Source organism: Elgaria multicarinata, chromosome 9 (assembly GCF_023053635.1).
Source record: "Elgaria multicarinata webbii isolate HBS135686 ecotype San Diego chromosome 9, rElgMul1.1.pri, whole genome shotgun sequence".
NCBI classification, from domain to species: domain Eukaryota; kingdom Metazoa; phylum Chordata; class Lepidosauria; order Squamata; family Anguidae; genus Elgaria; species Elgaria multicarinata.
In genome coordinates, this window is record NC_086179.1 from 34,147,690 (window position 1) to 34,171,063 (window position 23,374).

At 46.1% G+C, this 23,374-nt stretch overlaps 2 protein-coding genes across 5 annotated transcripts in view; one reads left to right on the forward strand and one right to left on the reverse strand.

The window, feature by feature from the left end:
* The window catches only part of CDC42EP1 (CDC42 effector protein 1), a 258,720-nt gene that overhangs the window by 109,837 nt on the left and 125,509 nt on the right, over nt 1-23,374 (forward strand). The gene's annotated exons all lie outside the window — the stretch shown is intronic.
* Nucleotides 17,403-23,374, reverse strand: part of CARD10 (caspase recruitment domain family member 10) — a 52,327-nt gene continuing 46,355 nt past the window's right edge. For all 4 annotated transcript variants that reach the window (XM_063133497.1, XM_063133499.1, XM_063133495.1 and 1 more), the window contains exons 20-21: nt 21,479-21,594; nt 17,403-18,596 (exon numbers count right to left, since the gene is read on the reverse strand). In XM_063133497.1, the coding sequence (XP_062989567.1) occupies nt 18,389-18,596; nt 21,479-21,594 (324 nt within the window). In that variant the 3' untranslated portion in view covers nt 17,403-18,388. The remainder of the gene's footprint in view (nt 18,597-21,478; nt 21,595-23,374) is intronic.

Genomic DNA, 23,374 nt, shown 5'->3' on the forward strand with positions numbered 1-23,374 from the left:
AAGCTCCCTTCTTGCTTCAGGGCCTGCAGTGCAAATTCTGTTCTATACCTTCCCCCCCGAAAGAGGAACAACATAGAGCAAACAGACAGGCAGAGAGACCTGGCTAAGGAATACTCCCGGAATGCAAGAGGAGGGGATTTGAGCGAGACTTTTGAGGCTCTTAAAGCTGAAATTGCCAAAAAGCTCCGTCTCACTTTCCCCCCACCCACTCCCCACTCGCACCTAAGGGTATGGGGAAGCCTCCAGGGTTGAGACACCGCTGCTCGGGAGACCTGATTTTCCAGATAGCAGAGGGCAGGTGACAGATACTTTGCAGGTAAGAGGGACTGTGAAGTCTGATAACCCCAAAAGACACAGTTCTGGGCTCCATTTGAAGTCACGCGCAGCCAGCCTCAGGTGGCAAGACAAGGGTCCATCACGGCCAAAAGGAAGTCCATCTCGACGGCAGGGCAGGGAGCGCCCAGGTTTCTCGAGGAAAGACCCCCTAGTAACGACCTCTCTTTCCCAGCCAGAAAGCCTAAAACTCAAGGCTGTTTGCCTGCCACGCTATATAGCAATGACAGGGTCAAAGAGAGGCAGGGCTGAATAGAGAAGTGCTTTTCTCCCATCCCACCAGCTGTCTGACGCCCACCCCTCCCTCCTTGCAGCTCGCTCCACTTTGGCTGCAAGCAGCACGCTCCACCCAGCTTCTTTTATGGGTTGGAGAAGGCCTGAGCAGTCATTGCCTCTCCCAAGGGAAATCTCCCCTCGGACAGCCGTCTGCTCGCCTGCACTCCCAGCTGCTGCTCTTGGGCCGGCTTTGTCAGGCAGCAAAAAGCAGGCCGTTCCTGACTGTACAGCGGTGGTCACGTCCTGTCGTGTTACACTTTTGGAACATGGAATTCTCAGAAATGGCAAAGATCACGCATCCGTCTGTGTGTCTGACGTCAGCCGTTCGCGCTATTAAAAATATGGGAAGAACAAAATGCAAACGTGACATCTAAGGAATGGATTGTGCTCGAGCTGGAAAACTGCAGGACTTCTGCCACCTTGCAACATGAAGCTGTGGCAAAGGCTCATGGCAGAAAAATGGAATTGCCGGCTGAAATTCGCTAAAGGCAGAGTCAAAATATCTGATCTTTTTAAGCGATGGCATGATTTGATTTTATGTACAAATCAGGGACATATGCAGCATTTTTTGTCAAAACCTTTCCAGAGATAATGTGAAAGAAGCCAAATGTGGTGAAGAAGAACCATAATGAAAAAATCCTAGCAATCAATAGATTCCACCTATATTTTTGTCTATAAAGTAAAGGGCGAAAAGCATTAAATACACTAACCTCTATCAAAAATTATATTTAAATTGGATGTATTTGTTTGTTTGTAAATAAAAATAAAATAAAATGAGAGACTTCAAATACTCACTGGTGAAAAAATTGCAGGGATATTGCAAAGATTGATTTCTCAGGCTGGGCTCACTCCTAAATAACAATGCCTGCCTAACCGATGATAACCTAGAGCATTTCTACATGAGGCTTTAATTACACGTTCGTGATTGCTCACTCACAGAAGTTTGTGGGTCCTTTGCACGATGTCTCCAACCTCCAGGATGTCTCCTGTGGTTTATGACCTTTATCCTGCTTTTTAAAATATCAGAGATAATGCAGTATTTAGATGTACATCCATTTTAACGGCTGTGTGAAATTGTGCAGTTCCACTATAAACACAGTGAAGAAAGGACGATATTCTGGGCTAATGACTGAAATTCTCATTGTGATTTTTGTTCTTCTTCAAAAACAGTCATGGGTTCCCCTAATTCAATGGGGCACACTGGTGGCAGAGGGAACCATAATGAGATTCCTCCCTAGTAGCCACGATTTTGTTCCCAGAAGCCATCTTGGAAAGATGCTACATGATGATGTAGGATTGTTCTCAGAGGCCATTGTTGCTGAGGTGGGGCTGAACATGGTGGCTGCCAGAAAGATCTCTCATTGCTACTGCTGCTGCCATCAATAAGCCTCCACTGAGCTCTTGCTGCAACACTGCTGTGAAATTGGCCCCAGCCGTGGAAAAAGAGAGAGGGGAGGGTGGCAATTTTGCTCCCCTTTTCTCCTCCCTCACCGCTTTCAGTTTCAAGCCAAAATTATAGACAAGAACCTTCAGCTTAGCATTTATACCCATCCTGTACGGCCATGCTCGCTGGGGATTATGGGAAGTTGCAATCCAACACCATAGATGTCTAGGAATTCCAGACTGGTGGACAGATTGTTCTGTCTTTCTGTGTCAGCCCATTCGGCTTCCATACTGTCCAGAAAAGGGGCTGGTGTTCCTTCCTCTGTTGGATACTCATGCAACTAGGTTCTTAAGAACATAAGAAGAATCCTGTTGGACAGGGCTGGTGCAAGGCATTTTGCTGAGTTGAAAGACAAGGTGGTGTCACACAGTATGACTGTAACGAACATCATTGATAAGGATTTGTTGTATTTCATAGGAGTGCTATTCCTAACGATCTGTGTGTGATGACTGTAAGTGATCAGTAACAGATGTGATGAGTTCTGTGTGTGCTATGAGATAACTGTGAGTAATGGAATGTATTCTTGGACATTATTATTATTATTATTATTATTATTGTTATTGCATTTTATATCCCGCCTTTTTTCCTCCAATGAACCTAAGGCGGTGTACATCCTTCTCCTCCTCTCCATTTTATCCTCACAACAACAACCCTGTGAGGTAGGTTGGGCTGAGAGTTTGTGACTGGCCCAAAGTCACCCAGTGGGTTTCCATGGCCGAATGGGGACTAGAACCCGGATCTCCCGACTCCCAGTCCAACATCTTAGCCACTACACCACACTGGAAATGAAGAAAGGCTGCCACAAATGGGTCAATCAAGTGTTGGATACAGCATGTAGCTTAGCTTAGCAGGGATAGCTTCATCTGGTGTCCGTGGCAGACCTGTTTACTTTGAGAGAAATTGGAGTAGTGATATGACTAGCTATAAAATTTAAGATTAGGTCATTGTCCACACAAGTGTTATAAAAGCAAGAGTTGGATCTGATGACCCAGAGAGATCCTGGGAGAACAAGAAGCCTGCCCAACATGACTCCCTATGCTCCGCAAACCATGCTTGCCAGGTAGGTCACTATAAGATCTTAATAATGTCTGCTTTGTTGGTTGAGAGGAATAGAACTTTCATTTTACTAAGAACTACACTAGCCACAATTTCAATTATGCTGCTAATCATCCTAACTGTATAGTGATGTGGTTTGCTTGTTTTATCTTTGCATACTTTGTTGTTCTCTGATTCTATTTGAGCAAAAACTTATATTTCATGGTACCACTTTGTGTTACTTGGCTTGAGAGAAGTTTCAGGGAACACCACCCATATATATTAATTCTTGATGCCCAGCTGGATTCATATATCTATCACTGAGTGGGGTCTGTCCTTTAAAGTGTTGTACTCTCTCTCGATCTGGTGAATCTCAGATATACCCGTTCAAGTTTGGAAAAGTAGTTGGATGGAGCGGGAAAGAGTTGCTTGTCTCAATGGCATCATGTACAGAAGCTGATCTGACTCACAGTTGAGCCTTATTTTGGCACTAGCAATGAGTCAATGCCCTCCTGAGGTCAGCAAGCTAGCTTAGGAAAAATAGGGCAAACTACATAGCTCACATAGCTCTGTCCTCCAACAGCTTGCCACTGCTCCCAGCCGCCACACCATCAGCTGCCTGAGGTGGCCATCTCAGCACTGCCTCATAGTAGGACCGGCCTTGCTGCTGGAAGAAACCAAAGGCCTATCTATCTAGTCCAACAACCTGTTTCCCACAGTGGCCAATCACATGCCTCTATGGGAAGCCTACGACAGGACATGAGTGCAGTAGCAGACTCCCACTCATTAGATAGTTAGTTCATTTCATTTCTGTACCACCCCATAGTCGAAGCTCTCTGCTTCCTAGCAACTGGTATTCAGAGTCATACTGACTCTGATATGGTAGATATGTTACCAGCATGTTCAGCTGTGAAAGGTTGGAAGATGGGAGTACATTTAAGGAAGGGGCCTTTAGATCTAATCCAGCCTGCCAAGCTCCCTGATCTGACCCATGGCTTCCTCCAGGGGAGGGGAGGAGCATCCAAGCCCATCCTCCTGGGGGAATCTTCGCTGTAATCTCCAATCTCAGATTGGAGATAACAGCAGGGCTTCCCCTGTGCACCACTCTCCCTTCCATGCGAGATAATGGCTGGAATGTGGGCCAGCAGGGGACTTAACCCACACTGAGAAGCTTGGGAAAAAGCAAGCATTGGGAAGAGCAGCACTGCAAACCCTTGTCAGCATGGAGAAAGGCTAAAATAGGCAAAGACATCAGATGTCACCTGGCCCACAGAGGGCTTGGTGGGGACCAATCTACCCTACCCACCCATAGATTGATTTGCATCCCTAGTTTAAGGGGAAGCAGGATTCTTAGCAGTTGGATGCCGGACCAGGGTTTCCAAAAGAGAGAGTCAGATGGGGTGTGCTGCATGGAGCTGTTGCAGTGTTTTGAAATAATGCTACAGAAACACTTTATTGATTGGGTTTTCTGTCGCTGTGATGTTCCGCAATGAGGCACGCTCCTCTGAAAGAAAGGGCAGCATCTGGCAATCCCAGATTAGCAAGGGAAGGGACTCATTTATTCATGCATGTGCACACACACACACACACACACACACACACACACACACACACAGTATACTTCTTCTGTCTTTGACATGTGTGCCTCACAGACTGATTGTTGCAAGCTGACCTCCTCCCACTTTTGAAAAGTGAAACCGATCATGTTCCCCCCTCCCCTGTTCATAAAGACCTTCCCATAAGGGACGGCCATTCATTCCAACTAGATCACACTGCGCTGTATTTTATGCACATTCCTCTCTTTCTTACATGCTTTGATGAGCAGTGACCTAATTAAAAAACGTTGCTTTTTAGAATATTATCAATGGCATCTCGAAGGGAAGATACGCACAGTTTTGTTGCTTGACCTAGATTTTGATATTCCTTTTCAGCTTTTAATTCCCTTTCAGCTTTCCCAGCTGTGATGGTAACCAACTGTGCAATCTGACCCATGCATCCATTCTGGCCCATGGTTGCCTGCCCCACCACCCACCTGTTGGTATCGTGCATTTGTTCAAAACCTACAAGAATTTTGTACCTTGGCCACAACCTCCCGAACGGTTTGCAACTATACTGCTCTCAAAAGAATCCCAGATATAGGACTTATTATCCAACCATGGCGCTCCACCCTTTGATTTTAACCCATAACCAATTGGGCAGAAGGCTGCTGCTTAGTGAGCTAGTGGATGTCTGACTGTCATGGGACATGGTGCATGGCGAGTCTCACTCCTGCATGTTACTCTCACCTCAAAAAGAAAGTTTTGCTACCCAAAGCCGCAAAAGAGATGAGTGGTGAACTTGGAGAAGGTGGCCCAATCTGGTGGTGGTAATTCAGCAGCAGGGATTACAGCTTAGGTACCTGGACAGGCCACACTGAAGGCCTCCAAGGGCCACAGGCTGGCCATGGGTTGCCAACATATGATCTAACCCAGTCTTGTCCACCAGAGTGGCATAATTTGTTTTATTTATTTTATTTTATTACATTTATATGTAATATAAACCCTATGTTATTACCCTATGTAATAACCCTATATGTAATATAAACCCTAACCCCATAGCCGAAGCTCTTTGGGCATAAAACCATGAGCCAACCCTCACTCTCTGCACACACAAGACCAAGATAAAAACTAAAAGCAAAGAAGAAGACAAGATGATTCCCAACACACACACACACACACACACACACACACACACACGGGGGTGGGGGGTGGGGGTGGGGGGGTGTTGTTTAGATAATATACGTTGAGCAATCAACCAAACTGAGAAAACAGAACAATTCCAATTAGTATCGTTCTTCTTTCTACTGTTGACTTGGGAAGGAGCCTCATGCTTCAGGAATTGTTCAATGTACCACACTTGCTAACCCCATATTGTGACAGAGTGGCCGGACACACCAGGGACCACCACAGAGAGCTCACTGAACTATTTCTGCAGCTGAGAACACAGACATCTGATCAGAGGCTGCAATCAGCAGAAGAAAACTGGCCTGGCCCCACTGGCCTCCTGACCTGGATCCTTAGAGCCATCACACCTTTACTCCCCAAAGGACTTCCGTGCCACGTACTATATACAAGTCGTTATTTTGTTGCCCCACATTTCCCTGGAATGATAAGCACTGCTTCACTGCCTATCTTTTTGCTTGTGAATTCAAACACTCTCAGTCAAAAGATTGATCTATTGAATGCAGCACCTCTTGTTTAAACACATCTTATTAGACATTGCACACAGCAATGCAGAGTGTGTGATGTGATTCTAACTGGGGCTTTGACGTTTTTAATCGATAACAGCAATTCAATCAGCCTTCCCCAATCTGATACCTTCTATATGTGTTTGTCTGCAACCTCCATCATTCCCAGCCAGCATGCCCACTGGCTGGGGATGATGGGAGCTTTAGTCCAACCCATCCAGAGGGCACCAGGTTGGGGAAGGCTGAATTAGAAGAATCAACTTTTAATAGACTAGAAAGAGAGTCAGTGTAGTGGCTTAAGTGTTGGACTGGGAGTCGGGAGATCTGAGTTCTAGCCCCCACTCAGCCATGGAAACCCACTGGGTGACTTTGGGCCAGTCACAGACTCTCAACCAACCTACCTTACAGGGTTGTCATTGTGAGGATAAAATGGAGAGGAGGATTATGTATGCCACCTTGGGTTCCTTGGAGAAAGAAGGTGGGATATATAAATTCAATAAATAAACAAATAAATAGGTCCTCTAGTTAATCAGGCAGCTTTTGAAGAAAAGGAAGAAGAAGAAGAGCAAGAGAAACAAGAGGAGGAGGAAGATGAAGAAGAATGCTTTATGCAAGTGCTTGTAAGAGCTGAAGATAGCAAGCACCACCTTGGGAGAGACACTCTTTCTCTCCTCAGAAAAAGGAAGAATACCTTTCCTAAGATGATGCCTCCTATGGCACACGTGTTCTGTTGCCGCAGAGGGTAGGATCTGAACCAACCAGTTCTAGTTGCAAGAAAAGGGATTTTGAGTAAGCTTTAGGAAGAACCCCCTGATGTCATGAGCTGTTCAGCAGTAGAACAGACTGACTTGGAAGGTGATGGTGAGCTCTTGGTGTGTGTTTTTTAGAGGTTTCATGCCTGGAGGAAGATGCTCCTTTAGATACTCTGGTCCCAGGTCATTTAGGACTTGAAAGGTCAACACCAACACTTTGAATTGGTATTGGAAATGACCTGGAAGCTGGTGCAGCCTACAAAGCACTGGTGGAAAACCCACTACCACAGCCTGCCTGATAGGTGGCCCCAACTGAAGGAAGTTAGATGGGTGGCTACAAGAGCGAAGGCCTTCTCAATTGTGGTACCCTGCCAATGGAATGCCCTCTCCAAAGAGGTTTGCCTGGTGCCTACACTGTTGTCCTTTCAGTGCCAGGTAAAGACCTTTCTTTTCTCCCAAGCTTTTTTGAGACCTAGGCCAGAACTACACCAAGCAGGATATGACACTTTGAAAACAGTTTGAAAACTGTACATGGAGTGTGTCCTGGGCCACAACAGTTGTCATTACTGTTATGAAATGTTTTAAAGCAGTAGATCCTGCCCTAGTTCTAGATCTGTAAAGCTGTTCTTACATATCTTTATCTATTCCTGTGCTTTCTGTTGTTTTGTTTTGTATTGCATTGTATTCTTTTAAATAGATACATTGTATATTTAAGTATTTGTAGGGATGCTAAGTCTACGAAAGCACATAAGAATTGCCAGCTTTGGTGGTGGGTACTTTACACAGTTCCCTAAAAATCTTAGATTGCATTTTAAAAAAAAAAGTTTCTAGCCCTCATTGTTGCAAATGTATGTTTGAAAACATGTGCGTACAAGATCTTCTGAGTTCTCCGAAGTTGGAGCAATAACTGAATACCATTTCCAGTGGCTGCAGGTGAAGCTTCAGTGCATCCTGTATATCTCTTTGCCTCTCCCCATGATTCATTTAAAAAACAACACCAGAATAAATTATGCAAAGAAGTAAACATTGTAGAAAATCTATGCAAAACAAGAGAAATCATGCAAATTTGTTCTATTTGCATAATTCATATAGGTTATAGAATTGAAATTTCTTTCAGGGAGTGGACTAGTTGAGGGACAGGGAGTGTACACTTCCCTGCCCATATTTCTTTTCTTTTTTTCCCATCCTGCAGCTCGTAATTGTCCTGGCAAAATTCTTGCACCCTTCCATTTCAGCCCCGGCTGAGCCCTTCCTTTCCAGAAAGCACAGCATTCGAGCAGTCTCAGATCTCTCAAATAACTCCCGGCAGTTTCCCATCTCTTTGGTGCTCCCCTGATATTTTCATATATATAAATATATATTATTTTTAGATTCCCTTTGAACATCAGCATGTTCCTTCGCTGACTTATTGGGAACACTGTGCCCGAGGGCCTGTGATTCTCAGGTGATTGGCACGTTAGAACCTCTGTGGTCTGATCAACTACACTCTCACAAAGGCACAATGCCAGCCCTGCATTAGCAAAGCCCAAGGAAGGAGGGCTGATCTTTGGGCATGCTCTGCCAGCTCAAAGCAGCTAAGGAGCAAACCTCCACAGCTCCCTGGGGCTTCCCATCGTGATTGGGGAACTCCCGGCGTGATGTAGAACTACCAAAATGTGATTAGAGAGCCCTCCTCCACCTTGCTGGAGGCATTTATTCCAAGGATCTAGATCCCTTGGGGGCAGCAGCTGGTTCAAGTCGGCTATCAAAGGGTGCTGATTTAGCACATCTGCTGTGCCTTTGATTTACAGGTAGTCAACCACTTGCAGGCCTGCGTGTCCTGTTGTCCTCTATTGATTGTACATCACCTAGTTATTTGGGTGATTAAGAAATTATTATTATATTACTCTCCGGTCATAAAAAATCCTCTGGACTCTTCATCATCACTGCTGCTGTTTAACAGCCTCCCCGCCTCCCCGCCTGCCCACTAAGGCGCTGCCTACCACCATCATCCACACCTTTGTATCCTTAAGGATTCACTGTCACCACAAGGCACTTTGGAGCCATCCTTGGAGACTGCTTGGAGCTGCCGGTTTGTGCAGGATGCCACGGACTGCCTCTTTGTAGGGTGGAAAGAAACATATTGACCACTGCAACCCAATCCAGAGCTTCTGAATCTAGGTACAATTCGATGTCTTGGTTTTTGACTTGAAGAAGCCCTACAGGACATGGGCTGTACACATCTCTCCAAACAACTCTGACTGCTGCCCTATAAGTACAATGGCCATTTATGCATTGTGCCCTACCCCCCAACATGAAAAGAGGAATTGCATCACCAAAAAAGAAGACAAATGGGGGTACCAATTTGCATAATATTTGCCTATGTGAATAACAATGATTTAAATAGAAATGCAACACATCTCACCATAGTGGAAAAATCTGACTGGATGCCCTGGGTGCCTGCTCAGTCTGCTGTCCAGATGCCAAATGCCGATGGGCAACTTCAAAACCTTTGCTGGCTCTCCCTCCTTATGGTACCTTGAGTTTAAAGCAGACTTGCTCTGTGCAGCCCATCTCTAAAATAGGGGCTGTCCTCTATAAAATAGGGCACATGGCCACCCAAGCCCTGCTAAATAATTTGAGACCCTGGACTTAATTACCTTACACACACACACACACACACACACACACACAGCCACTCTAGATTGTCATGTATATAACTTCAGCTGTCAAGCACACAAGTAACATTTCTCTTCTACACACGCGCACACAGCATTACCACCACCACCATCATTGTGTGCTTTAAAACTGCTTCTACATTCCTCATATGTTAGAGGGGGGACTGTTTGTTAACCTTGTTTAAAGAAAGGAAAGGAAAAGACTCTGAGCACCTGCAGTTTCACACGTGTCAATCAAAGACTCACAAAGCGCAATCATAAAATGGAGTTTGCTTCTGCTACCCTAATGGTAAACACATTTATTTGGGAAAAAGCACCACTTTGTTACAGAAAAGGGTATTTGTAGAAATGATAAAATGAGCACCTGTAAACATGCCCCCAGACTATACAGTGCAACCAGCACCCCCCCTTCCACCTCCCTGTCTGCACAATGTTCTTTATAACCATCTCAGCCTAGGTGCTGATGCCAGGGCTGTTTGCCACTCTGTCAATCACCTGCCACTCTTTGGGTGGCCCCTTGTGGGATGGGGGGGAGCCTGCCTTTAGGGCCCTGGACTTTGGCCCCCAGGTCCAGCCCTTGCTGCACCTGCTGCTTTTAGCCCCTGCCAGGAGCAAGAAGCAACAAAATCCCTGCCATTCCAGCTCTGGTTTGCCAGAGTCCAATCCTGGTGACTTTTAACAGATCCATTGCAACATTGGCCGTTTCTCATGAGCTTTTAAGGATTTCATTTTACAATCCAACAGACCTGTTTGGTTAGGGTGACCAACTGTCAGGATTTCCCCGGATTTGTCCTGGTTTTTGTTCTTTCCATGGTGTCAGGGGGGATTTTCTATAATTTTCAATAATGTCCTGGAATGACACACCTTCCTCTTTAAGGCTGCCATTAGCATGGCAGGAGGGAATGACATGCTTTCTTGAGGCACATCATTCCCCCACCCCGAGCTCCAATTGAGGTCTTAAAGGGGAAAGTGGGTCATTCGTGGACATTATAGAAAAGGCCCCAATTGGAGTGGATGGTGGTGGTGCAGAATGAAATCCTTTCCCCTCCTCCACTCCAATCGGGTTCTTTAAGGTGGCGGGGGAATAACGTACTTTCTGCAGGACTCAGAAAGCTGCATCCCCCCCCCACACACTAGGTGTCCTCTTTTTTGGTTTCCCAAATATGGTCACCCTATGTTTGGTGCTTAATCACGATGCATTTTGAGTCGATGCTGAGATTTTTCAAAACTGATTTTTATTTGCATTATTATTTCATAGTCACATAGAGTGGTAATGAGAAGAGGGATATACTTTTTAAAAAGAAAGAAAGAAAAGTTAATGAACAAATAAAAGTGAGGTACTGTTTTCAACGGCATTGCAAATGAGGGAATCTGGGGCAGCCAAGGCTATATGTCACCAAGGTTAGCAGCCAGCATGCATCTTTCCTCTCCAGCAATGTTGTATTCCAAATTTGAGGGGATGGGGGGGTTCCTGGGTCTAAAAAACAGTCTGACAGCATGCCTATAAGGCCAAGACAGAAGAGGGTAATGTTGCAGATCATGCTACGAACACAAAGCCAAGCCCCAGTTCTTCCCTCCAGAATGTCCATCTCTCTTGGTCCAGTTGGAAATCCGGGATTTAGAAAAGCTGCAATCACTAGTAGGGTCATGGTGGAGAAGAATTACAGTTAGGAACATAGGAAGGTGCCTTATATCAGGTCATACTATTAGCCAAGCATTATCTAACTAGTAGCACTTCTCCAGTGTCTTTGGCAGAAGTCTTTTCCATCACCAGCGATCATGTCCCTTTTTTAAGATGCAGGTGATTGAGGCTGTTTCTACACCTGCTTTTTCCCCCCCCGAGATCATCCCAGGATCATCCCTGTGCATCCAAATGACACACAGGGGATCCCGGGAGCAGGCAGGGATGATCCCTCCATTTTCCTGGGATAATCCTTAGGTGTAGAAACCGTGGGACCTTCTGCATGTAAAGCCCCAAATTTGGAAGATGCTGTTTCAGAACAAGCAAACAAAAGAAGGAAGGAAGGGAGCTGAACAGGGATGGGGGGGTTGTTCTTGTGGGGTACATGAATGGACATAGTGCCAATATGCATAACAAGATGTTGGGTGGGATTTATTTATTTATACATTAGCCATCTACAATGCAATTAAGAGACGTCAAGCTCTTGTTCCAGATGTTAAGAAACCACTTATGGAGTAGAAATAGACTGAAGCACGGATGTCTTTGCTTTATTGCAGGCCAAATTAAAGTGAGCCCTCAACAGGAGACTGGGGGAGATCAGCTTGCTAATCTGTTTACAGAGATTTAGCACTGCTGCGGTCTGTGCCACACAAAGACCTATGCAGTTTCTGTTGCCAGCTCCAATACTGCCTTGCCCACTCTTGCTGTGCAGCTGGTTGGGTTTTCATGGGACAGTTTGCAAGGTCACAACCCAGAGAACTGTTCTGTCTTGAAATGGGGATGTAAACTGGAATCCTCCCAATCCCTTTCTCCAGTGGAGGCTCGTGGCTCCGGTTTTGGTGGAGCTGCGAATCCATCCTAGGTTCCAGTTAGAACCACCCAGAACTCTAAATGAGCTATCCAAGGTGCTGAATCTATCCCCAAATTTGGTTCAGCACCTGGGATAGCTCCTTTGGAGGTCCAACTGAAACCCAGTATGGATTCACAGCCCCACCAGAATCAGAGCCACTAGCCTCCACTGCCCTTCTCCCGAGTATCCCAGCATTTATACCAAGCTGCCTTATGCCTTGTCAGGCTTTTTGTCCATCTAGCCCAGTACTGTCTAATCTGACTGGGAATGGCTCTTTCCTATTACCCATTTTCCAATCCATTTTTTACAGGAGATGCCAGGTATTGAACCCGAGACCTTCTGCATGCAAAACATGCATTCTACCACTAAGCTATGGTCCCCACCACCTTCACCATGAAAAGAGCACAATGTGCAAAGCCAGGCACTTTTACCAAAGCCTGGGATTGAACCATGGAACTATAGGGGCTTTTCTTCATGAGGCATTTATCGTGTGCTCATCATTCCCTAATCATAGTTGTTATGGGTTCTTTAGCCAATGTTGTAACCCTCCAGTTCCACTTCTGTGTCTAACCAGTACTCTCAGTGACTCTCTTTAGAGCAGGAAAAATGTGGCATTTAATTGTGAAAGTGAAAGAATTTCCTCTTGTGTATTTGCGCATTTTGCTATTCCACACTGCCACCTAGAGGTTATGTAGTGGAAAAGCAAGAAAGGAAACACTCATATTGTAGTGCTCAGATCTCAGTTTTGTGACAAAACCGAAAAAGGATTAAGAGCCGATTAAGTTCCTCATGTAGAAAAGCTCTAGATCTTCCATGTAATGGCGCTTGCAAAGCTAAGCTACATTTGACTCCTCCTCCTCTCCCATCTAAGAGTCCCAGGTAAGATTCTTATAGTGTCCCACAGCAGGTGAAGGGGTGGGTGAGCAACAAGACAAGGGAAGTAAAGGCAGAGAAAATATGCAATGGCATCCTCTTTTGCAGCTGAAGAGCTGTTAAATCAAATGTATTAACGGGCCGATCTATTTATATTTAGACAAAAAATAATAATCCTACAACTCCAAGCATTCCCAGCCAGCCATGCTTACTTCTGTTTGATCATAAGCCAAAATCTAAGAAAATATACACATACTCATAAGATGAGATAACCAGCATACAAGTTATCAAATTATCTAGTAATTAAAACCATCCATCACATATGCAGAAAAAACACCCTTCAGAATACAGAAAGATATTTCTTTAGTTACATAGCTTATTACTATTGGCCAATAGAAATTCAATTTCTCTAATTGATTTAGCATTTGGGGGAGAAAAACTGTTGGCAAGAAGCAATCCTAGATATCCATTTTCAGCTGGATAGCCATGTTGTTCTGTTGGAGCAAAACCACCCAAGAGTTTGTAGCACGTCCAAGACTCTTTATTATGGCGTACACTTTGGTGGGCAGTAGTTCACTTCATCAGATGCAAGATATTTGTGCCTTATTTCTATGGTCCAAGTGTCAGGATATTATGATTAGCAGCAGGGTCAATGACATCCTCTCCCTCTCCCTCTCCCTCTCTCTCTCACACACAGGTATCTCAATATATCTCAAAATATATTGTTTTGAGCTGTTCCTGTTGTATTGCAAAGTATTTGGGGGTGGCTTGGTTTTGAATGGGTAATCAAGATCCATGAGCTTACCAAAATACCTAAAAAAGACATATGTAATACGGAGCAGGGGTGGGGTCCACAGAGTTGCCTGCATTTTTGGACTCTCCTCGGGGGCATGGTTATGGGGACTGTGATGACGAGGGCCTGCTGCACTTCAAAATTCCCCCTACACCACTGTGCAAATAGGGTAACTTCAGTGGAGGCCTGTGGCTCTGATGTCAGTGGGGTGGTGAATCCACCACGGGGTTCAGTCAGAACCAATCAGACTGCAAAAGGAGCTATCCAATGTGCTGAACACAAGTTGGGGCTGGGGTTCAGCACCTTGGACAGTTCCTTTAGAGTTCTGACTGAAACCAGAGCGGATGCACCACCCCACTGATCTCAGAGCCACCAGCCTCCAATGGGAAATTCAATACGTAGTGGGGTAAATCTTCTAATGAATCATCATCACCACCACCAGCACCTTAACCTGAATAAGCCTTCTACCTAAGACTGGTGGAACCGTAAGAGCACAGAGTCCTAGGCCTTAGCTAGACCTAAGGTTTATCCTGGGGTCGTCCCTGCCTGCTCCCGGGATATCCTGTGTGTCATTTACATGAACAGGGATGACCCCGGGACGATCCCGGGATAAACCTTAGGTCTAGCTAAGGCCCTAGTGATGGGAAACGGTATAAGCTCTGTTGAGTAGCTCTTGGAGTTATAGCGAGGCTGTTAAAAGTGGCACAATGGATATTAGGCAGGGGAGCAGAACCCTAACCTTCACCAGGAGGTGAGGGCTATCAGTGGCTACTAGTCCTGAAGGCTATATGCTACCTCTAGTATCAGAGGAAGCATGCCTGTGCACACCAGTTTATGGGAAAGATGAGCAGAAAGGTGCTGTTGCACTCATGTCCTGCTTGTGGGTATCCCATCGGCAGCTGGATGGTCACTGCGTGAACAGAATGCTGGACTAGATGGACCTTTGGTCTGATCCAGCAGGGATCTTGTGTTTTATTAGTCCAGGCCTCCCACTGTTTCACCTAAGCTGGTCATTGACCAACTCTTTCTTGTTTCCCCCCCATGAATCTTAAGCGTGTGTACTGAATGCAGAAAGTCCTGAGTGAACAAATAGCTGAAAACCTGCCTATCCATCTGCCAAAGATGGATGAAGCCTCTTGATATAATCTTCCACTCTGGCTCACATTCAGTTATTCCAGATTGCACAACAAATACCCAAAGATCAGAAGTGAGAGCCACGCCAGAGTTCACACCTGTCATCGGCTTAACTTTCATACTATGGAGACTCAGCGTGAAATAATTTTGAGATCCTGGCTTATTTTAGGGGCAGCAACTTCTTGGCTCTCTACTACCATAGCTGGCAGGAAAATGTCACTGGTGAGAGAAATGTTTATTTTAAAAGTCCTAATAGATTAAGGGTGTAAGCCTATGCATGCTTACACAGAAAAAAAGTCCTACAACTCAACATTCCAGTGTTGGGAATTGAAAGGCTTTTTTCTGTCTAAACAAGCATAGGATTGTGTCCTACTTGTTACATCTGCACTTACAATTTCCAGAGGGACAGCCATATTAGCCTGCTGCAGCAAAAACAAGAAATGATATTATGGCACCTTAAAGACCAACAAATCTATTTTGGTGTATGCTTTCATGGACTATGATCCACTTCACACATTATCACCTTCAAGTGTTCTGTGAACGGCCACTCTTAATCACATAATTTTCAAAGTCTGTATTTTCTGCATTCCCTTTTGCCCTGGCCAATGTTTACAATCCCCTGCCTCAAACCATGAGGCTTTCTACATGAGTGTTTTATTGTGCGCTCGCAATTGCTCACTCATGGTAGTTTGCAGGTCCTTTACATGACGTTGTGATCCTCCAGAGGTTCTCCCATGCTTTGCAACTATTATCATTTTTTCTTCTAAGGAAAGTCAGGTATACTGTATATGGCATTTATATACTCTCTGTGTAATTGTGCAGTTCTGCTATACCACATTGTCATCTAGTGGTTGTATAATGAACATGAGGAAAGGAAGAGGAAGAAAAACCCCGGTGGAGGGGAGCATGTGTAAAGGTGTAAAGCTGAACTTAATCCTGCAAAGAATCTAAAGCAGAAGCCTTAGTTAAGGTGTGTGTTAAAAGCCTCATGCCTAACCCTGTAACTCAGGTTAATGCTTCCTGCCTCTAACAAAGGGGACTGTAGTCTGTGAAAGCTCGTGCTGACACATGTGCCATCTTGTGCTCGGCCACTAGCTACTGGTAGATCTCTGGGTAATCTGCAATATATTGGCAAAAATAGCTTGCTCCCAACTGTTTAACAACAGCAGCAACAAAATGACTCCCAACCACCACCACCACCACTTATACTGCTGAAACAAAGGAAGGTTGGGGTAACCAGGAATGGGTTTTGTATGCAAGGACCGAGCATTCCGTTCAGTTCTGGTACTTAAAATCAAATTCCTGGGTTCAAAATTCTTGAATTCTCAAGTGTAGGTGTTTTTTGTTGTTGTTTTGCACCAGAGTCCAGTTAGTGGGTTTTAGGTTCTAGTTTTCATTTTCTTTTCTTTTCTTTTTTTTAAAAAAACTAAGTAGAGGCAACAGGAAATGTGAATAGACAGTCTCTCAAGATTAAATCATTCCCAGAGGCCCATTGAGAAGGCAAGATAGGAGTTCAGCCATGTATCATAAGACAGCGTAGATGCTATTATTTTCCTTGCCAATTCCTACTCTCCCTTTCCCTTCCCTCCATGCATTTAACTTATCCCACTTATCCCTGTTTTACTCCACTTTATTCTTGTCTCCAATGTTCAAAGAGAGGGGATAAGACAAAAAGCACAGGATTGAACTGTCTTAGGCAGAGTGGACAACTTCAGGAAGTCCATGGGTCACTTTCCCCCCCCCAAACCTCTCCCCATGGGCTTCCCTCCCCTCCCAGACATTGAAAAATAAAAAAAAAGTCATCTATAGCACTACAGAGCCCCAAAGGGGTCAAAATCAACTGGTTTGCAAGCTAAATTGGACCCTTTGGCACTTCACAGTGACTACAGAGTGCTAAAAGGGTCCAATCTAGCTAGCAAACAAGCTAATTTTGACCCTTCAGGTGCTCCATAGATACTATGAATGTCTCCCCCCACAAAAAAAAATATGGGGTGGTGGGAGACAGTGGTGTCCACCCCTGGCCCTTGAACTTTATCTTAGCCCAAGAGGTAGAAGGGCTGAGTGGAAGGAAAAAGGAGATTTTATGTTGAGTGGATAAAGTGCAACACCTGGCCTTCTCAGGACCGTTCTGGGCCCAGAATCTTCCATTGTTTCTGAAAGAACAGCACAGCCAGAGAAAGTTGCAGGAACAAGTAGCTGCCCAAGAACAGTCCATAGGCCACATGCCCACAACTCTTTCCCTAGAAAAGGCTCTTTCATAAGACCCAGGAAGGAGACACTAGACAGAGAGGAAGGAGTGAAGACCCAACAGGGGTCAGGCCTAGGAGCTAGGCAAGAATGAACTCGGCCCTTCCCTGCACTCCCTTTCAGCTAACCTTGGAAGAAGCAGCCAGTCATTCATTTTCATTGTAAAATGCTATTTAATTCTCTTCTTTTATACACGGACCTAACGATAAAAGGAGTCTATTCATAATTTATACACACACAAAAGCTCACAACGATGAGAAAGTCTCACAAACCCACTTACTGTCACTCCGGCTGAGGGGACGCCGCATGTCCGTAGGTGCTGAGGCAGGGGAACGCATCCCCACCCCACCCAACCATGAGCACACGCTTCCATTGGGATGTGAACTGAGGTAGAGACAAGAGTCACGGAGCACACAGGGAAGAATGAAGGGTCTGGGAGAGCAGGGTGGAGGCGGCTGACGAGCTAGGTGACGGCCAGTTGCAATGGGGCAATAGGACTCTGTGTGCCACTTGCGGTCTCACTCATGTCCTGCTTGTGGACTTCCCATAGACATTGGGTTGGCTGCTGTGGGAAACAGAATATTGGACTAGATAGGCCTTTGCTCTGACCCACCAGCATGGCTCTTCTTATCAGAGGCAGTAAACCTGTATACACCAGTTGCTGGGGAACATGGGTGGGAGGGTGCTGTTCCACCTGTGTCCTGCTTGTGGGTTCCTGTCAACAGCTGGTTGGCCACTGTGTGAACAGAGTGCTGGACTAGATGGTCCCTTTGTCTGATCCAGCAGGGCTCTTCTTATGTTCTTATAATCCTTATGGCTGGGGAAAGAGTGAACCGGAGAGGTGCATTCCACAGGGGTTTCCTCCAGTTTTCTAAGCAGCTTAGCAAAAGAAATGACCAGACCACAGAGAAGTCACATGGGCCAAGCGTGCACCGAAGGCCAAGGATGTGCAGAGTGTATCAAAGGTTTGGGAGAACCTCGATGGATCCTGGAGTCCGAGCCCCTGTCCTGCAGAGGCCACTGTTCTGGTTGGAGACCCGCCGCTCCCATCAAAGACAACCAACCCCTTCCTGCGTCAGGAAGCCAATCACATATCGCTGTCCTCCACCCACACTACCCTGGTCTGCTCCTGGAAGATGTGAGCCCGCACCACTTTCACCAACTCCTCAGCACTCCCCCAGGACTGAGGGTCCACCCTGGCCCACGAGCACGGCAAGGTGTGGAGAGACCATTCGGCCTGCCGGCACTGCTTCAGCACCTCGGAATCGCGCTGCCCTGGCTTCCCGAGTAAGCTCCTAGGAGGGAAGCAAAGAAGAGGAGAAATCCACCATCCATATATTCTTCTAGGTGCTGTGAATAATGCATTAGCAGAGACGGGCTAAGTCAAGCATGTTAGTTTAAGGCTGCAGAAGCCTAATGGGCTGTTCCCAAGAACTGATGGGCCGCCAAACAAAGGCTTCATGTTAGAGTTTGCATTGCCCGTTGCAAGAGTGCAGCTTCCCCCATCAGAAGACAATGGGCATGCTGGCTGGGAATGATGGGAGTTGTAATACAACTCATCTGGAAGGCACCCGGTTCGGGGAAGGGTGCACTACTTACAGATTAGATTACACTTCTGTTACTTACAGACGTTCAGGACTTTTTGGCTGAACTGTCTTAAACATTTGACAGCTAAGGACACACACACCAGGTCCAACCCAGTGTCAAGGGCATGCATGGTCAGGCACCTGCTGAGGGCTACACCCCAGCAGAAGCCCATTGACAAGAACATCCTGGAATTGCTCCTCCTCTTCACCACTGAAACCTGTGTGTTAGGGAACATAGAAAGCTGCCTTATCCCAAATCAGACTATGGGTCCATCTAGCCCAGTATTGTCAACACTGATGGGCAACGGCTCTGCAGGCTTTCAGGGAGGAGTTTTTTCAGCCCTACCTGGAGATGCCGGGGATTGAAGCTGGGACCATCTGCACGCAAAGCAGGTGCTCTACCCATGAGCCACAGCCCTACTCGAAAGAGGCTGCTCTATCTCTCACTCTAACTCAGACCAGGAAACAAAGCCCTATGAAGAGAGACTGAAAGAACTGGGCATGTTTAGCCTGGAGAAGAGAAGATTGAGGGGAGACATGATAGCAGAGGAGGGCCAGAATCTCTTCTCAATCCTCCCAGAGTGCAGGACATGGAATAACGGGCTCAAGTTACAGGAAGTCAGATTCCAGCTGGACATCAGGAAAAACTTCCTGACTGTTAGAGCAGTGCGACAATGGAATCAGTTACCTAGGGAGGTTGTGGACTCTCCCACACTAGAGACATTCAAGAGGCAGCTGGACAACCATCTGTCAGGGATGCTTTAGGGTGGATTCCTGCATTGAGCAGGGGATTGGACTCGATGGCCTTGTAGGCCCCTTCCAACTCTGCTATTCTATGATTCTATGATTCTATAAGGGTGGCCGCTTATGCATCATCAAATAAACCATGAAATTCATATCCAAACAAGAGGACAAATGAGGACACAGACTTGCATAAAATGTGCTATTCTATGAGGAGCAGTGGATGCCACTACCTACTTGCACGCTGGCTCTCTGCATGTCAAGCTAGCAAGGGGGAAACCATGATGAGAAAGAGGATGGGGAGCAGGAGCAGCTAGTGGCAGTGAGAAGGTAGACTCACTGAGTGATTGGGCCCATGGAAGGTGTCTTGCCCTAGACAAGGGCTCTCAAAAACCCAGAGACAGCACTGGACCGACCAAACCTCCCTCCCTCTCTCCCCCTTCTTTCTGGAAAGGCCTCTGAACAAATACCATGGCCAGACTGTGAAGGACCTCCAAAAGTGTATCCCTACACCTTCCAGGCTAGACGTGGATGCCTCGTGTTCTCAGCCAGGGCACTGCAAATAAGGCTTGAATTTTCAACACGGGGTGGGAGAAGGAACAGCAAGCAGAGAGCACGGTGGAGGCCAGGCAGAGGCTGTGCTCTCAGGCACGTGAACAGCCACTCCCCCATTTTTTGAACATTCAGCACAAAATACCTATTTATTCTGCACTTGGGGTGTTGGTGGGAGACAGTTGTAGCATTGAGGGTAAGAAATATACTCTGTTTTATAATGAAAACTAAGGGACAGTTCAAACACATGCAAGACAGCTGCTTATCTCAATTCTCTGCCATGTACAGGACAGCATGGAGAAAATATATTGTGAACCAGGGGGTACACAGACAGCCGCTGCCCCCCTGCCTTCTCCTTCTCCCCAGTTTCCACAAGCACTAAATGACGTTAAAGAGCTGGCGGCTGCATCTGCCATACTGCCCAGTACATTGGTTTTCCCCAGCCAGTCTCTTAACACAGAGGGACGGGATAGAGAAATTGGGTCTCTAACTCAGGGACAGGCAACCTGGTGCCCTGCAAGTGTTTTAAATTACAGCTTCCAAAATCAAGAGCCAGTGTGGTGTAGTGGTTAGAGTGTTGGACTGAGACTCAGGAGATCTGGGTTGTGGTCCCCACTTGGCCATGAAGCTCAGTGGGTGACTTTGAGCCAGTCACTGACTCCCAGCCTAACCTACCTCACAGGGTTATTGTGAGGATAACATGAAGAGGAGGAGGAGAGCCACGTAAACCCTCCTTTTTCCCCTTGCAAGAGGAAATAAAGGGAAAATATAAATGTAATAATAATAATAAATACCAGTTCATGCTGTCTGAGGCTGATGGGAGCTATAGTCCAAAACCTTTGGAGGGCACCTGGTTGTCTACCCCTAGGTGTATAATTATTCACACATATAAGATTATGGGTGGGCAGCACCAGTTTCTACAACAGGTAATCAAATGCCAATACTTAAGGTTCAATGGCATCCATGTGAAGATTATGGCTGCAATCCTATGCACACTTAACTGGGAGAAAACCCCATTGAAGACAGTGGGCCTTACCTCTGAGAAAACATGGATAGGATTACACTGTAAGGCACCCTGCTATAGCAACATTTCATATTACCGCTCCTGCAACCAATACAATCCAAAGCCCTCAAGAGAGAAACAGAGTCTCACACCAGCCGGTAAGCAAACAAACTAGTATCCTGTTTGAAAAGCAACTCCCCTTCCAGACCATGTTTCTGCCTGATCCACTGGAAGAGATTAGCTTTTTCCCAGCCACCCCATAACTTGTGTCAATCCAGAGACAGGCTCTTCATACCTGACTCCCCTGATGTTCTTCTCAGTGACCTCGACATGGATAACGATGGGGTATATTTCATTTTTAATTAGATCCCTCACCACCTGGACCTCCAGTTCTAGCAGGCAGTGTTTATTCTGCAAGGAAATCCAACAGATTTAGTGATTTAAATGGAAAAGAAATAACCCGTCCCTGACAAGTTACATTAAATCAAACCCCACAGTGTGAAATATCATTGCTTTTCCAATAGTAATTCCATTAAAAGAAGGGATTTACAGCCAGCCCTATGAAGAGAAAGAGAGAACCGAAGGGCAGGGTCAGCTGATATATAATAGACTGGGTGTCCAAAATGTCTGGGCGGGAGGGGATCCCTGCAGCCCCCTTCAGGGACACTCAGTCTGCTGGCCTAGCCAAGTATGCCATCACCCCACAGACCTACAGGGCCTGCTAGCTTTCAGCTCTGCACTGGGAAGAACCCCTCTTCGGGAGATGGTAAAGAAGATGAAATGTGATGAAATGAGGACTTGAGCGACGCTATTTGAACAAACATAACCTTCAATCACTACTCCATTTGCACACACACACACATAGGGAATCAAGGAGCTTAACAGGGCTTAATGCAACTTTCCCCAGCCTGGTGCCCTCCAGATATGATGGACTACAACTCCCATCACCCCCAGCTAGCATGCTCACTGGGGATGATGCAAGTTGTAGCCTGTCACATTTGGGGGTGCCAGGTTGAAAAACCCTGATCTATGGAGCAACTGTTCATTCCTGTGGTTGCTAACTTTTATCCTGTGTAACAACCACATGACAGGGGGGGAAATCAGCAAGTGAAACTTCCCCTGTCGTTGCAACTGCTTGCTCACAACTCTCAGAGGCAGCCACAAGATGCAGGCAGCCCTAATTTCCAATCAGTCTTCCACCCCAGCTTGATCAAAGGATGTAAAGTGCCCAGATGTAAAGTGCCCAGAACTATGCATACATGGCTATCATGATGACTATCAGATGAGGCTATCAATGGATGCTAGTCATGACGGCTGTATGGTACCGCCAGTATCAGAGGCAGGATGCCTCTCAATACCAGTTGCTGCGGAACATGAGTGAAAGGCGGCTGTGGCACTCCTGTCCTGCTTGCAGGCTGCCCATCATCACCTGGTTGAAGGCTAGTCAAGCATGGCTCCTCTGATGTTCTCCTGGGTTCCATTCCTGTCTAATTCCCATAGGAAAAAATATCTCCTTTGCTTTCTCTTGCCAGATCAGCTCATACCTTGATCCCAGTTTTGAAATCCACCAAAAATGGAGAGCATGGCTCATTCAGTTCTGCATTGTGTTTCCTGCATCAGAGAATATGGCCCTACACTCACTGCTCTAAGGAGCATTTTAATAGGCTTTAAAGTCACTCATAAGAACATAAGAAGAGCCATGTTGCATCAGATCAAGTCTCTATCTAATCCAGCACTCTGTTCACACAGTGGCCAACCAGCTGTCAACCAAGGACCCACAAGCAGGACACAAGTGCAACAGTACCCTCCCACCCATGTTCCCCAGCAACTCGTGTACATAGGCTTGCTGCCTCTGATACTGGAGGTGGCAGACAGCCATCAGGACGAGTAGCCATTGATAGCCTTCTCCTACAAGAATTTATCCAACCCCCCTTTTAAAGCCATCCAAACTGGTGGCCATCACTACATCCTGCGGTAGTGAATTCTATAGCTCGACTATGCGCTGTGTGAAAAAGTATTTCCTTTTATCAGTCCTGAATCTCCTACCAATCAGCTTCACAGGATGTCCCCATTGGGAGTGGGAGAAAAATGTCTCCCTATCCCCCATTCTCCACACCATGCATACTTTTGTAACCCTCTATCATGTCTCCACTTAGCTTCCTGCTTTCCAAGCTAAACAATCACAGCTGTT